This window comes from Balearica regulorum, chromosome 4 (assembly GCF_011004875.1).
Source record: "Balearica regulorum gibbericeps isolate bBalReg1 chromosome 4, bBalReg1.pri, whole genome shotgun sequence".
In the NCBI taxonomy this organism is placed as follows: domain Eukaryota; kingdom Metazoa; phylum Chordata; class Aves; order Gruiformes; family Gruidae; genus Balearica; species Balearica regulorum.
This window is the reverse complement of record NC_046187.1, coordinates 32,948,351-32,963,852: the sequence shown is the minus strand read 5'-3', so window position 1 is coordinate 32,963,852 and position 15,502 is coordinate 32,948,351. Positions and strand designations below refer to the sequence as shown.

Genomic DNA, 15,502 nt, shown 5'->3' with positions numbered 1-15,502 from the left:
GATGCAGTACTCAGGTGGGGTCTCACGAGAGCAGAGTGGAGGGGCAGAATCACCTCCCTTGACCTACTGGTCAACTGTACATCAAAGGCACAAGTGAGAAACCTTGGAGTTTCTTACAATTTTCTTCAAGAATGTTAATCATAAATGTCTGTAGTTTTAAATGCCACACTCAGTTTTTACTTGTTCACCTGATCTGCAATATGAAAGATCATTTCACACCACTGCTTATTTGATGTTGAATATCCTCGAAGTACCTAATGAAAAATAAAAGCAGAGCATCTTTAAAGAATCCTCAAACATAAACTATTTTTTTCATTAGACCCATGAGCAAATCTTTGAGTGCCACGATTGTATCTTTGAAGATGGTCAAAATCCTTTGTTTGAAAAGAAAATAATTTGAAGGTGGTGAACTAATGAAAAAGTGGCTTTCATCCTGTTTTGTTGTATTGCCAGATAGTTTGATACCTCTTATAACTAGCTCCTTGTCTGAATTTGCAGATACATGGGAAATTTAATATGTTCAGAAAGACATTCAGCTTTCTAGGAGTGCAGAAGAAAAGGATTAAAGTATTTTCTGAACTGGAGTGATTGTTGGAAAGGCAGACCTGCAAGCATGGAAGGTCACTGATATCTTGGGCAAATGTAGAGATGTAATGAATGCAATTTGTTTAACTGTGTCGTGTTTCTAAAGGATACTGTTGAAACTATTCTTCTGCAAGAGGAATCATAGAATACCAGGTTGGAATGGACCTCAAGGATCATCTGGTCCAACATTTCTTGGCAAAAGCTATGTCTAGACAAGATGGCCCAGCACCCTGTCCAGTCAAATCTTAAAATGAGCCTTCCTGAGGTCATGTTAGATAGTGTCCCTGATCATGATGGTAGCATGCTTCATTCTGCTCTGCTAGAAGGATCTTGCTTTATGGATCTTTGCATACTACAATTATTTCTGTGCACTGGAGTAGCATGTTGCCAGCCTTTATTGATCAAGAATTTGAAAACAGTCACCATCTATCTAGACCCACACAACAGACTTAAATGGTTTTGAATAACCTTGTTGCATAATACATTTGCTTCTAATGTTTCAGGTAGAGATGTGATTTTTCTCAGGAAAGAATAAGCATTGAGAAATTAAATTTCCTTTCAGAAATGTGGCAGGTTCTGGACTATGATGGTTAACAACATGGAGAACTGTGTGATCTGTTCAACTTTTCTCACTGCTTAGACATCCAAACTTAATGACATTAATCTTAAGCTTTTATGCAAAAGGGCAACTGTGGAATATATGGCTGGATCACATAGGAGCTTTGAGTGGAACTAGACCTTTCTTTTTTTCATTTTTTTTCTCTTCTGACGGAGCTTGAAATTGCCACTAGCGCCTCTTCGCTCCTAGCCCGTTTATTGTTAGCAATGCACAAAGACACAAGACATACTGCAAGTTGTCTTCAGAACAAATGCAGCAGGAGAGCAGTTAGAACACTTGCGTTGCAGGGAAGGATATTGTGATGCTGGAATTGCTGGCAGAGCACAAGTTTCACATGTGATTTTTAAAATGTGCAATCTCACAGAGAAAATTGCAGTGCTTGGAAGCTGTTGCATTTTGTGCTGCTCTAGTGTCAAGGAGTAGGAGGATATTTAGGACATTTGATACCAACAGAAAGCTGATATGCTTATGAAGTCTTGCAAAAAAGGTTTCCTGAACAGGTCCCAGCTTTTGAGCTGCCACAAATGCCTGGCAGCCAAGGGAATGTTGCTGTAGCTGTGTCCGCTGCTCCAAGACAGCGGCAGTGCAGGGAGGAAAAAAATCTCGTCAGTGTCTGATGATACATGACCATTTTGATTTCTCTACTGCATCTTTCCAGGATGGGGAAAAGGAAATAAAAAGGATAAAAGGAAAGAACAGAAGGAATTCTGCATTGCGAAATAGCGTATAGGACAGTATCTTTCCGTGAAAAGCCTTACTTAAAAACACTTCTCGTTTGATAACTGCATTCCGCTTCTATGTTGTGGTTTGAGCAGTGGAGTGACTGCTTTCATGCTAAAAGTTGAAGAAACCAGATCCAGAGGCAGTGTGCTGTAGAATAAAAGCTGTCAAATCTGTCATTTTTTAACTCCTTGCAGAAAACTTGTCTGTAAAGTAATGCAGAGGTGCAGCCTTTCTCTATTTTTTTATTAGTGCAGCCAGAACTATCTGCCTTCTCAGCACACAGATAAGGCAGTAGACCTTGGGTATTTTACATTTTGTCAAACAGAGTTTAAAGCTTACCTTTGAATTTGAAAGGGCGTATGTTTTTAGACTTAGTATTGAGCAGTGGTTAACCCAGGCATATGTCTTACCAGATTTGATTTTTATGAGAATTTAATCTCAGTTTTTATTTCAATTTGTAATGCTCAAATTGATTTTCATTTGGAAATAAATTCCGTTGCTTTCAGCCTTAGTGCAGTACTTTCTTGGGTTGGTTTTAGACAAATGTTGGGTAATTGGTGAGAGCAGATCTGCCTCAAAGTGAACATATTCCCTATGAAATTGCCCAGCAAAACCTAATTCTCCTCTGAGGGAGGGAACAGCTTCATTTGGTGCATGGATCCCTCTGTCAGCTGCAGCCCTCTTTGTCCCAGAAGTAACCAGGCATTTTTTCAAATGGCAGGCGCTCTTCTGCCACAAGAATCGATTGTGGGCAAAGATAATTATTTGGAGGTGAAAGGAGACCTGCATAAGACATGTGAGATCATGGATCTGATGACTCTGCCAGTGTTCTTTTCAAATGAATATTAACATTTTTTCCACGTACACAGTCAGTATAGAATTGTGGAGTATGAGTGCCTTGCTGCTGTTCTTCAACAATTTGTTCAGTACAGTCGTGTTTAACATAGGAATTCAGTGTTACAGCAGATGTTAGTTATGATTCTTTCTTGGGCAAACGGAGTGTTATCAGCTACTTCCAGAATCCACAAGTCTCATTTCATTCTGCCTTTACTATCACTAAACCTGTATAGCCCCAGACTTCTGCTTTTCTCTGTGCCCTTATCAGTGGCGAAAGGTGTCCGGTGTCCTGAAACAGATGAGGATCATCATCTGGACAAAATGATGGATTTGGGACATTCAGCATCTAGTTAATATTTATGATAGCAGTAAGTTTTTATTTAAAACAAAACTTTTAGGGAAATCCTGTTAGAGTGGCATGAGCTGAGCACGGTTAGAGGAAAGCAGAACTGTTCTCCTGTACATCTTCCTGCAAGAGAGGTTTGTGATCTGTGAAATTCCTGCTTTATCAGTCTGTAGAATTGTTCGGGGATATAGAAGAATTTCAGACAATATCGAATCATGCTCCACTTTATTTACGTGGTAGTTCTTTGTTCTTTCCCGTGGCTTGATATTGTTGTATTGCAGGTATTTTACTTAATTTTTTTTGCTCTGTCTGGTATTGTATATTTTCTATATAGTTATCCCCCTAATTAAATTTCATTTAGTTACAGCATATGCGTCTTACCCAGAATATTTTTCAGTAGTTTTCATGGAAGGGTAGTAGGATTTGCAGGCTGCATTTTAGGTGAGAAATAACAAGCAAAACCTTTGTTCACTGCCACCACAAAGATTTTGAGAAGGTAAAAAGGTGGGTTTTTACAGTAACAGAGTCTATTATGCATGCAGTTCACAGCCTGCAATCTGTAGGCTTGGAAACAGATAACAGGTTCTGAGTTGCTTGCAGAGAATGTAGAGTAGTTCTGTATTTCATAAAGCGGTAAAAACGCTGTTGGATATTTGCATTTAAATTTGTCATGAATCGCTGCTAGGTACAAAGTATCTTCCTGAAAGGTTATTTTCAGGAGGGTTTTTTTCTACTTTTTAAAGCTATTATTCTCTTCTTTTCTCTGATAGTGAACCCGTGGAGATGCTTCTAGTTATTTAGACACTCTGTTAGATCTTGACAAACAGATACGTTTCCATTATATCTTACTCTTTGAAAGCAGTACTCCATTTTGCCTGTTCATATAGTCTTGTATTGAGTAGAATTATATCCAGTTATACTTAACATTTCTGTAAAAGTACAAAAAGTGATGAGGAAATGGACTGTTTATATCCAACCTTTTTTTTCCCCCCACTCTTTCATAGAATTTCTAACCTGACATTTTTGTTTTGCTTTAATTCTTGGTAGTGAGTAATGTTGAGTTAATTCCCCTTCTGAGGATGACAGATGGTAATTTTCTTAAAGCTGGAAGATCTTTGAATTGTTTGGTTAGTTATTTACCTCTTTCTCCTCTTCTGTGAGAGTTTTGCTTTTCTTGTACAAGGTTTGTGGAATTTCTCAAAAGCTTGATCACTATTTTAAGTTTGATTTTGGGAATCCTGTGTTGTCTGTTAGCCATGCAAACAAATAACCTGAATTGTTAAAAGACAGGAAAACATCTGCAGGAAATTATCTTTACATTGGAGTGTTTACCTGTTTTGTCATTTGGTTTTGTTTAGTTGCAATGCAGAGGGATTGATAGATAAAATTGTATGCCAGAAAATTTTTGTTATTGCTCTTCTTATTAAGGGAAGGGACAGGCGCAGGCTTTTAATTATAACGATGATTTATTTTACATTGCTGCTAATTTTTCAGATGAATGCACTGGACACACTTGGTCAAACAGCGTTGCACAGGGCTGCGTTAGCAGGTCACTTGCAAACTTGCCGGCTCTTGCTGAACTACGGCTCTGATCCCTCCATCATCTCTTTACAAGGCTTCACAGCAGCACAGATGGGAAATGAAGCAGTGCAACAGATTCTAAGTGGTGGGTACAAATAAAGGCTTGTGTATTTGAACTTCAGCTTCTCCCTTTGCTTTGTGGATCTTACTTCTTTTTCAATGCAAGAGACTTGCATCTTGTGGATTTAGAGCTTGCTGCTGTACAGGGAGATTGTAGGAAGGCAGATGTGGGGAGTTTGGGGGTTTTTTGTAACAAGTTCCAAGGCAACTGGAATATTGCTGAACACGTGAGAAACCTTTTTCCTCTCATCAGCCACCCTGTTAGGTACTCCATTCCTTGGCAGTCACAAGCAGAGTGTTACTGGCACAAAAATACTGATAGTTGCCAAACCATTCGAACTTTTACTTCAAATCTCCTGCTTGTCTAGCAGAGAAAGATTTTTATTGTGAAAGTGCTCTGGATACTGTTTAGGTAACAATCTGTTTATATCTTGCATTAAAAAGGTGGATAGATGTTTGAAGAGGGTGCCGCTATTATTTCATGTAAGTGCTTGAAGGTTTGCATCCTCTTGCCCATGTCACATTTGAATTTTTTGCAAGTAGAGAGAAGAGTAATTTCATCAGCAAGTAACTCACCTTACAGCGGGGTATGCATGTAGTCAGAGAAAGGCAGATACCCAGATAGATGAGAAGACCCATGATACCTAGAAACTCCATTTCCTTCAGTGTTTTCAACAATGTTGCCTTAAAACAGGGAAAAAAAGGAAAAAGAAAAAAAAAGAGGCTCTTTATAGCCATGCATGGAAGGACTGTTTTGAAGTGTTCCCACTTCTGAGCTGTAGCTGGTTACATATAGCTGGTTACACGGGTAGCATTACCTGTTTAAAACATGCACATGACTCTATGAGTGTTGAGAGAGAAGAATCAGAAGAAAATAAACATATCCCCTGCTGTTAAAGAGAATAGGAGTTTGATTTTTAAAAATAGTAAAACTAGTATTCTGAAAACACTCATTGGATTTTGAATTAATTATTTTTCACTGATGTACCTTTTCTAGGAAAATTAATTTCAGATGTCATACCGCACTGCTTTTCACTGGAGAGGTAGCAGCCTTTCTCTAACATCCCTGAAGGTGTTCAAGACTGAAAGATTCAAAAGCTGAAAAAATGCATGTAGTGTAGGGTTGGTGATGGTTTGTTCTCTGTATTTCAAAGGTAGTAAATGAATGCTGAGATTATTTACCAAATATTACTGTGTGTTCATTTTTGTAAGATTGGATTAAAGAAATATTTCTTTTAAATGTTGGACTTGTTTTGATAGAGATTGTTACCTGACTCTTGAGTTCACAGCTGGTGCCTCATGCAGGTTGTTGACATTGTTGAGAAAGGTGCATTTGATCTTCAGCAAAACTTTGAATCTGTCCCAGTGAGCATGTAGATTTCTTAAATGTAGAAATGGTAATTTTTACCATACATGGGAGTAGCAAAGCATTGAAATTCCATTTGGCAGAATAATGTCAGTTCTAGAGTCTGTCTGCCCAGTTTACACTGAAACTAAGGCTCCTTATTCAGCCATTTAAGCAGTATGAACTTGAACACCACAACTCCAGCTGTATTTTTACAAATGACAAGACTTCCCCGTTCCCAGCTTGGAGAATAAGTTGAGCACAAGTTAATATAACTTAATGATCCTGAGTAATCCTAAACCATCTTTTTTCCTATGTAGAAAGTACACCTGTGCGTACATCTGATGTGGATTATCGGTTGTTAGAAGCATCCAAAGCTGGAGACTTGGAAACTGTGAAGGTAGGTTTGAGCAATTCATGCTAATTTTCCACTTTGTATTACCGCGCAAGGCTTGTGGAAGACTCTGCTACAAGAGTTGTGGAAGTAGTGCCCAGTGGATGGTAAATCATAAAAAATGGGAAGGCAAATCTCTTCATTTTTGTTCTAGAAAGTAGTGCATTAAGATGTGCTGAGGTGTTTCTCCTGAGTTTTTGGTTGTTCAATCTCCTAGTCCTTCACACAGTCATGTCTTCCATGGACTCAGATGCAATGTTGCAGATGCAGCCTTAATTCTTTGAAGTGGACCCTGTCGTCCTCAGAATCACAGTTTAGTAGAAACAAGCCTCAGGTATATGATTCAGTCAGAAGGCAAGTCAAACAAAAGTATTAACAGGTAGCAGGCTTCACATTTTAAGCTATCCTTAATCAGAAGGTGAAGGGTCAGGCCGTGGAATCCCAGCATCACAGGAAGGTTTGAGCTTGTCTTTCGTACTCATACTGAGACAGCAGACAACTGTTCTATGCATGGATTCTCACCTTGAACTTCAACATGATACATATTAATATTCAAACAGTAGCAGTTTTGTGCACCAGCAGCTCCTTTGACTGCCAAGCTCAGTATTTCAAGATTTCTAAAGTCAACATAAGCTGGAAATGGTAACGTATCTGGAGGAAGTTACATGGCCTTGAACCTGATGCTTGATGATTTAGAGGCTCACCTATTCTAATACATTAGGAATGTCTTCATGCTGCTTCCATCATTTAAGTCTTGTTAGAAGTACTTTCAACCATAAATTTAGAGCAGCTATTTTTTTAACTTTGCCTAGGTGGAAAGACATTTCCTGAAACATAACTTCTAAAAATTTGTATATGATAATAAATGGATCAAATTTTGTGTTGAGGTGGTAGTTCGGGGGTTTTCTTTTGTGTGTTTTTTTGTTTGTTAGACTATTTTTGTTTGTTTTGTGGATCTTTGTTTGTTTTAGTTCTGTACCAGATTTTGGGTTGTTCTTTTGTTTTTGCAGCAACTTTGCAGCCCTCAGAATGTGAATTGTAGAGATTTGGAAGGCCGTCATTCAACGCCATTGCACTTTGCTGCAGGATATAACCGCGTATCAGTGGTGGAGTATCTGTTGCACCATGGGGCAGATGTGCATGCCAAAGACAAAGGGTACATTTCAGTCCATGATATGCTCTGCTGTTTTCTGTTAGTGTGAGACTTCTACCCCCCTCTATTAATTTTGTTTTTGATTTCGGTAACCTCTATGTTTTTCTCTTGAAAATTTTTCTCTTTTTTCTTCTTGTTCTGCATTGTTTCTGACTTCATTGTAGGGAGATTTGTAGACCAGTAAGGCATGCTTAGCTTTCTGGCAAAGCCAGTCAAGTACATATCTGGCACTGTAATACATGATCCTTCTATTCCCCCTTTTACCCATTTTGGAGACTTTGTTGTGCTTAAAAGCAGCCTTTAAGTTATTTCAGGTGATCTAAAGTTCGTTTTGGATTGCATGGTGTGAAATACCAGAGTTATCTCTGGTTATTTTTCTAATTCTGTTAGTTAGCTTTTATTAGTTAGTTAGTTATTCAGTTAAATGATATGAATCATTTACGGGTTTTTAAATTATTTGCAAAGCAGTCATGTAGAATATCATGATTATGTTTGATCTTTCATTCCAATATATTGATTCAAGGTGGGGGATAATTCATTTCCAATGCTAAAATTTCATTTGCAATACTGAATTTTCAGGCTGTCCCTGAAAGAAATGTTTGGGTATCTTTCTGTATCTATCAGGTGTGCAGTGCTTCCTAATAACTGCACTTCAAACCCATTGTATAGAGTTACACCTTTTCTGAAATTTATACTCAAATATCAAAGCCAGAACAGCAGTGATTCTTGCAATTTAGTTTTTGGCTGTTGTTAACAGCATTGAAGTTACTTGCTTGTGGAAGTAGTAACATTGGTACTTCCTAAGTATTTAAAAGTCTTGTGGATGAGAACTGAAGGAGGATAATGAAGTTTTAATTGATGTTTTAATAGAAAATGAAAAATTGGAAAGACTGAAAGATACCGATAATGTCTGGTGGGAGTTTTATCTACTGCAACTTTGTATGATTGCATATTGGATTTTATTTTCTATAGCTATTAATACTTTCTCTTTGATTAGTGGCTTAGTACCCCTGCACAATGCCTGTTCTTATGGACACTACGAAGTGGCTGAACTCTTAGTGAGGCACGGTGCTTCTGTCAACGTGGCAGACCTGTGGAAATTCACTCCTCTACATGAAGCAGCAGCAAAAGGAAAATATGAAATCTGCAAGCTGCTTTTAAAAGTATGTGCTGGAATTCTCAGATGTGTCTTTAAATGTGTATATGTTTATTTTTGCTGAAGATTAATTAATGTAAAGTTAAATGCATTCAGTGAGTTCCTTATGGTGTCTTTGAATCAATTTTGATCTTAGAATTATCAGAAGGTTTCTTGCATAACGTCAGTGCGCTTGCAAAGAATCATCAGTACAGTCACTTTTTCCAGTACATGTATTAGTACTATTACCCAAGTAGGACAAGACTCTCACACTGGAAAAAGCAGCTGAATTTGTGTAAAAATACAAAAAACCCCACCTTATCGTATTCATCCCTTTCTGGAACAGTTACTGCAGTTAAGTAAACCTTTGTAAATATTTATGCAAGAATATGTTACAGAGCAGTAACTGAAGGGGGTCCTAAATGGTGTCTGGCATGTCAGAAATGTAAAACTGTTATGTTAATGTATAATTTATCAAGCTCCTGGAGGAAATGCATATTGATATACTGGGGAATAAATATTCATTATAATTAGTGGAAGAACCTGTAAAAAGCATGAGGTAATGCCAACATGTTTTCAGAGAGAGTTCTTAACATAAGCTCATATCCTGCCGTGGGAGGGTAAAAGAGGGTGCTCGAGTAGAGTTTCTTGCCAATCCTATTTCTTGTTTTAGCCTTGCCTACTTTTTGTCTCTCTGAGGCACAGCGTTTAAAATAGGAATAAGTCAGAATATGGATAGTCTTAAAATGCTGAGGCTTTTCCCCATCCACTTCTCTTTTCATTTACTGCTGCAAAGCCCTGCTATTTCCCTCCTATCTCATTAGTTATTTCACTGGACTACCAAAAAAGGATTCAGATCAGAGAGGGTAGCACATCAGTTTAAAACACATCTGCAGTAGAAACCAGAAGATATTCAAAGATGGTCTGTGGAGTAGGTGTGATGATGGTCCTGGTAGTAACACCTGAATACAGATGTTAGCTCAAGCTAGAGCAGCATTCATGATCTCTCAAGAACAGTGTTACATTATAGACACCAGAGGTCTCTGGAGTTTTCTGATCATTCCACTGGGAATGTAGCCATTTTTTTGCATTCAAAAGATCCTGAAAGGATACATGAAAGGAAATAGAAAAGTGCTGAAATCTTTCTTTTTGAAATCGCTCTTGCACAAGAGCTAAACATGCCCTTAAGGTGACACAGTTTTGTAAAGGCTCTGGGTGTCCGTGGGTATGTGCTCATGCTGCAGTTTGCTCAGGGCATCTCCTGCTGTGTCTCTTTTGCCAGCTGGCAGTTCTGCTGAGCCGTGGATGTTGAGCTTGACTCCTCCTGACTCTTTCTGTCTTGGTCTGCTTGAAGAAGGAAGCAAAAATGTACAGGCATTTTGGAGACACTCATTTTTCATCACCTTTCTATAAAGTTACCACCTTCATTTGTTTCTATGCCTTTGAAGGGGTCTCAGAAGATACTGACTCTTTGTGTAGGTATTTATTCTGGAGAGTATTTGAATAGTACCGGTTTTGATGAGTCTTAAATTAAGGGATCTAAGGTCATATCTTGGAGAAGTCATTGCAGTTTAAAAGGCTTTGTGCAAAGAATGCTCTCTTCCGAAAAGCACCACAGATGTGGAACTGGTTTTGTGTAATCAGTACGCCGTCCCTTTCTGTCCCTTGCTGTTTACCCTTTACACCCCGGGCATTGCTGTACTGCTTCCAAATACAAGGCAGTTAATTCCTTCTGCTCTCCCCATCCCCAGCTCCTTCCCTGTGGCTCATGCTAACATAGCTTTGCCGGCATCCCCAGTGAGAAATGTCAGAGTGGACTTGCTGGCAGGGGTTGGACCACTGCGTGTGATTATTCCGAAGGGGCCAGCCAGAGAACTACAGTGCCAGCAGCTGCCTCTGCCTTAACTATCTTTGGTTTTTCCCCACTGCTGCTGAGAGCGAACAGGGAAGGAGCTATCCTCCCACAAAATTGTATGTGGACATGACTCACACCATATGCTGCATGTAGATGTATGTTCCTCTCCTCGTCCCAGTACTGCGTTCTTATCACTGGCTGATCTGCATGTTTTACCAGCACAGATACTCTCCAGCAGTCATCCAAATCCACTTTCTCACCAAAATGTTTTCTTCACTGCTTTCCAGGACCTGTAAACTGCTTAAGATGGTGCTGTTGTCTACTGGGAAGTGTAGAAATGATTAATTTTTCTAGTTCCCTTCTGAAACAAGTGCCTTTCAACAGCAGGGTGGCATTTAGTGAAACTTGGGGCCTGGCTTCACTAGCTCAGAAAGGTGTGCTGAGGAAACACCTCTGCCAGCCGGTTTGCAGAAGGGAGGACTGGCCAGCTAGGTATTTGGAGTTGGCTTTTCTTTAGCACCTGCTGTGACAGCAGGGTATAGCTATATGCAGGATATGCTCCTGAACCTACTTCAGTTACAAGTAAAGCAGTGGCAGCTTTCGCAGAGGGCTGCCGTTCTTGCCTGTGGAGTTGAGATTCACACAGCTGCGTTGCAGACTAGCGCTGCCTCAGCCTCCTGCATTTTTTCTCATGTGCCTACTAATCGATACCATTGTTACTTCATGATAGCAGGTCTGCAAAATCCCCCATCTCCTATCTTGTGCCACAAAATAGCAACACACTTATGTGCACTGCTCCGCTCATGGTTGTGACAGTAGCATTCCATTTTTCTCTTTGCAGCATGGAGCTGATCCAACAAAAAAGAATCGAGATGGGAACACTCCTCTAGATTTGGTGAAAGAAGGAGACACAGATATTCAGGACTTACTGCGTGGAGATGCTGCCTTGCTAGATGCTGCCAAGAAGGGGTGCCTGGCACGAGTGCAGAAGCTATGTACTCAAGAAAATATCAATTGCAGAGACACCCAGGGAAGAAATTCAACACCACTACATCTTGCAGGTGGGTGACTTGCCAGGTTTTGAAGGCTCCTGTATTTATGATAGGGCTGCACACGTTAATCACCAAAACCAGGATTGGTATAGTAAGTTTCACGGATGATTGTCCTGTGCAGAGAGTTGTTAACTATGGCAGCTGTATTTCAGGAGGTAGCACAGTTATTAGGAAAGAGGAGCTTTTGCATCGAAAAATTGCTTTAACTTTTCTGTCTAATAATTTTTCTTCAGTTTAGCTCTCCTAATACCTGATTTCTTTTCCTGTGCCATTTTACAGCTGGTTACAACAATTTGGAAGTAGCTGAATACCTTCTTGAGCATGGTGCTGATGTTAATGCCCAGGACAAAGGAGGATTAATCCCCCTACACAATGCAGCATCCTATGGGGTAGGTGCAGGCATTCTTGCCATGAGTTAGACCAACAAGGAACTCCTTAAAGTCATATTCAAAGCCAGTTATTTTGCAACTCTTTTGCTGTGAACATAGTTCAGGTTTTGACGGCATGAAATACTTGTTGGGCTAAGTTGCTGTTGTGAGTCCTGTTTGCAGTCCTACAGATCTAAATAAGACACAGATTGAGGTGTGCTGTAGCAGTTAAAGGCTGCAGTTTGGAAAGAACATGAGAACATGGCTTTTACGCAGGCAAGCACATGCACAGCATTGAACAGTGTTAAATTTGGGGTGACTGTTGAAACAGAAAAGACTTCAAGTTGTTGCTGAAAGACTTGGATGGAAGGAAGAGAAGAATACCAGGTGATTGTGTCTAGGTGATGACAGAGGAGTGGAGGTCTGTTACAGCTGATCTCCAGTGGGGAGCTATTGCTAAGCTAACATGTTGAAAGGTTACTGAGTTTGTAGCACGGGCATCCTCCTGGGCAAGCTGTCTGCCACAGTGGGAGTGCAGTGGCTGATTCAAACCATTTTGGATGATGCTGGCCCTTCTTCCTGCATATAGGGGGAAGCAACTGTGTGCATACCAGTTGCACAGGTGCTTGATAGATTGCTTATAAGTAGCTGTTAATTGTGGATTTGGTGAGAAAGAAATCTCTTACAAATAATTGTACAGAGAGTGCTTGAGAAGCTCCTAACAGTGTACAGAGTCGAACAGAGTACATGAAGCTCAAGAAGTAGTGTTTTTGATGGTCTCATGATATGCTTTGTCTGTTACTACTTGGCCCTGGCGCAAGAGCAAAATCTGTGAGAGGTGATCGTAATAGAACCACAATTGCTTTTCTTTGACAGCCAAATGAAATAAGTACAGTGTTCACCTTGTTTTTAAGGAGAGTGTATCAATGAAACTCAGCCTGCATCATTTGCATTGGTTATCTACGTCAGTCTGGGATCCTAGTGTCCTAAAGAGCAAAAAGCTCCAAATCCTGCTGAAGGTTTAGAACACAGAATTGCTTTATCTTACTGGGTCCTAATACCAAGCAATACTGTTCATCAGCATCTGCTGTAAGCATTAAATTCCCAGAATGTTGCTCAGATCTAGAGATACATTCTGTTGCAAAGATTGTGTTCTTTCTTTTCAAGCACAGTAAACCAAAACACACATTTTAGGTGAAGGCAAAACATTCCTTACTGGCACAGGGAAATGTTAGAGATTGTCACTTCTGAAAATCATAATGCCAGTCTAATCTGGTTGCCTTACTTTCTCTAGGAAAAGTTGGCGAAGCAGTGTTTGGTGCTTTTCCATCAGCTTATTTAGTTTAGTTGAGAGTTGCTGTATACCTTTCCTGTGGCAGCCCACGCTTATCTCTGAGCTGTCATCAGCCCGTTCAGATCTTGCTAATGGGAGGTAGAGAGTTGATGAGCATTGGTTTCACAAGTTCATAGGTGGCAGGTTTCACAGGCTCAACCTTTTCCCCACAAAGTATCTTCAGTTCTCCCACCCAGCACTTCATGCTGTCTGTCCCTTGGTAGGGTTTCATGTGGCAGAAAAGTCACAGGAGCAGCAGTTGCTTTAAAAGTTTGGCAGAGAGGAAAAATAAGGTCAGCAGTCTTTTCAAACCATGCTTATTCAAAGAGCAAGCCCTTTTACAAGAGCTGCTGAGAGTCACTTAATTGCCATTGAGAGGAAAAATGAAATCCATTGGCAAGTCTTTGCACTTCTGCTTACAATTTCAGTGTTTCACGTTCCTACCTACTTATTTTGACTACCTGCTTTTTTATTTCTTAGCTGTATTGCACAAGTAACTTTACTGGTCAGAGGCAGCCAAAAATTTTATTTGCCAGTTTTCTGTTCTCTTACTTTAACTTGGAGACTTCAAGGATGGGATGTTGATGGAAGCGTGGGGTTATAAGATCATTACTTTTATAGCCCATGTAAAACAGTTGTATTATGACACTCATAATATGTTTTATCTATTACAATTCTGTCATAAAATATGATTGGAGAAAGAACAAATTTGTGCTGCCATGGATGGGTTCAAAGTCTTGCAAGAAATTGCAAGAAAGAAAGTACAGTGAAGACTTCTGTGTACAGACATTTAAGTGGTGGCTTTGCAGTACAACACATTGATTTTAGAGCTTCTGGTATTGTATCACAAATGTTGCAGCCTTGTGAATTTGTCTTACCAGTTCTAATTTGTGTACAAATGTTTTGACGGTTAACTTTTACCAGTTTTATGCTGGATCAAGTATCATGTCTGCTCCTGCAGCTGACACAAACGTCATGCTATGTACTCGAGATGATTTGGCAGAAATATAATTCTGTGCCTGATCCCAGATATACACGTGCTGGTGGGTGATCTGGGAGTGCAGATAGACAGATGACCATGGAGCTGCAGTATAAATTGGTACCTGAAGGGGTGCGCTGCTACCTAGACACAGGAGGCAGAGAAGTGAGTTAAAGGAAAGATAAATTACAGGGGTCTCTAAGCACCATTATCTCCAGTATGAAAAAGGAAATAGATGTTTTACCAGTGTCGTGTTGATTAAGATGGTCTTGTGTTTTCCAGCACGTGGATATAGCAGCCCTGTTGATCAAATACAATACATGCGTAAACGCAACAGATAAATGGGCATTCACACCATTGCATGAAGCTGCACAAAAAGGAAGGACGCAGCTCTGCGCTCTGCTGTTAGCTCATGGAGCAGATCCAACCATGAAGAATCAAGAGGGTCAGACACCACTAGACCTGGCAACAGTAAGTTCCTGTTAGCATGCCAGCCACAGGCTGCTCTGGAGGATTTGCTCTGCATATTAAATGGCTTTCTATGGCTCCATGGCATCAACAGTCCTCAGCTTTCGCTGTGCTGAGGTCGAGGGAGATGAGCATCTCCAGGGTGCCTGTTTGTGACTTTTTACCCGTGGGTCCAGACATTTTCCTTTGGCTGAGATCTTAATGTAGCTTATGATTTAAGGTTTGCTTCTGCTTAAAGATTCACTCCTGGGATCAATCTCCTCATTGCCAGAAATAAACCTCTCTGAAATGTCCCTGATGATGGCCAATCTGTGTAGTGCTGGTGATTATTTCTTTGAGCCTAGGAGGAAAATCAGATGGGCCTTTAGAGGAATGGGATCATTTAGAGGATGATTTTGTTCAATGCCTGCATATTACCTCAGGTTTTTTTTGGTCTAACTCCAAAACAACATTCTAAGATTTGCAGGTGGCTATCAAACTTTTTCTAAAACTGACATCCGTAAACTTTCTTGTTAGTGGTGACAGTGTCGGCTGGTTAAAAAGCCTAATAATGTGACATTAACATGTATGTCCCAGTCTTGATGGAATAGATACTGCAACCAAATTGAATGTTGTGTCTGGTTATAGTGCAAGTATCTTTTAATGCCATTGATTGATTTATGGAGAGTT

The 15,502-nt window shown here is 39.9% G+C and overlaps 1 protein-coding gene across 2 annotated transcripts in view; it reads left to right on the top strand.

Moving 5' to 3' along the window:
• The window catches only part of TNKS (tankyrase), a 142,905-nt gene that overhangs the window by 110,580 nt on the left and 16,823 nt on the right, over nt 1-15,502 (top strand). For both annotated transcript variants that reach the window (XM_075751681.1, XM_075751680.1), the window contains exons 12-18: nt 4,605-4,776; nt 6,417-6,496; nt 7,501-7,646; nt 8,641-8,806; nt 11,475-11,694; nt 11,965-12,074; nt 14,648-14,836. In XM_075751681.1, the coding sequence (XP_075607796.1) occupies nt 4,605-4,776; nt 6,417-6,496; nt 7,501-7,646; nt 8,641-8,806; nt 11,475-11,694; nt 11,965-12,074; nt 14,648-14,836 (1,083 nt within the window). The remainder of the gene's footprint in view (nt 1-4,604; nt 4,777-6,416; nt 6,497-7,500; nt 7,647-8,640; nt 8,807-11,474; nt 11,695-11,964; nt 12,075-14,647; nt 14,837-15,502) is intronic.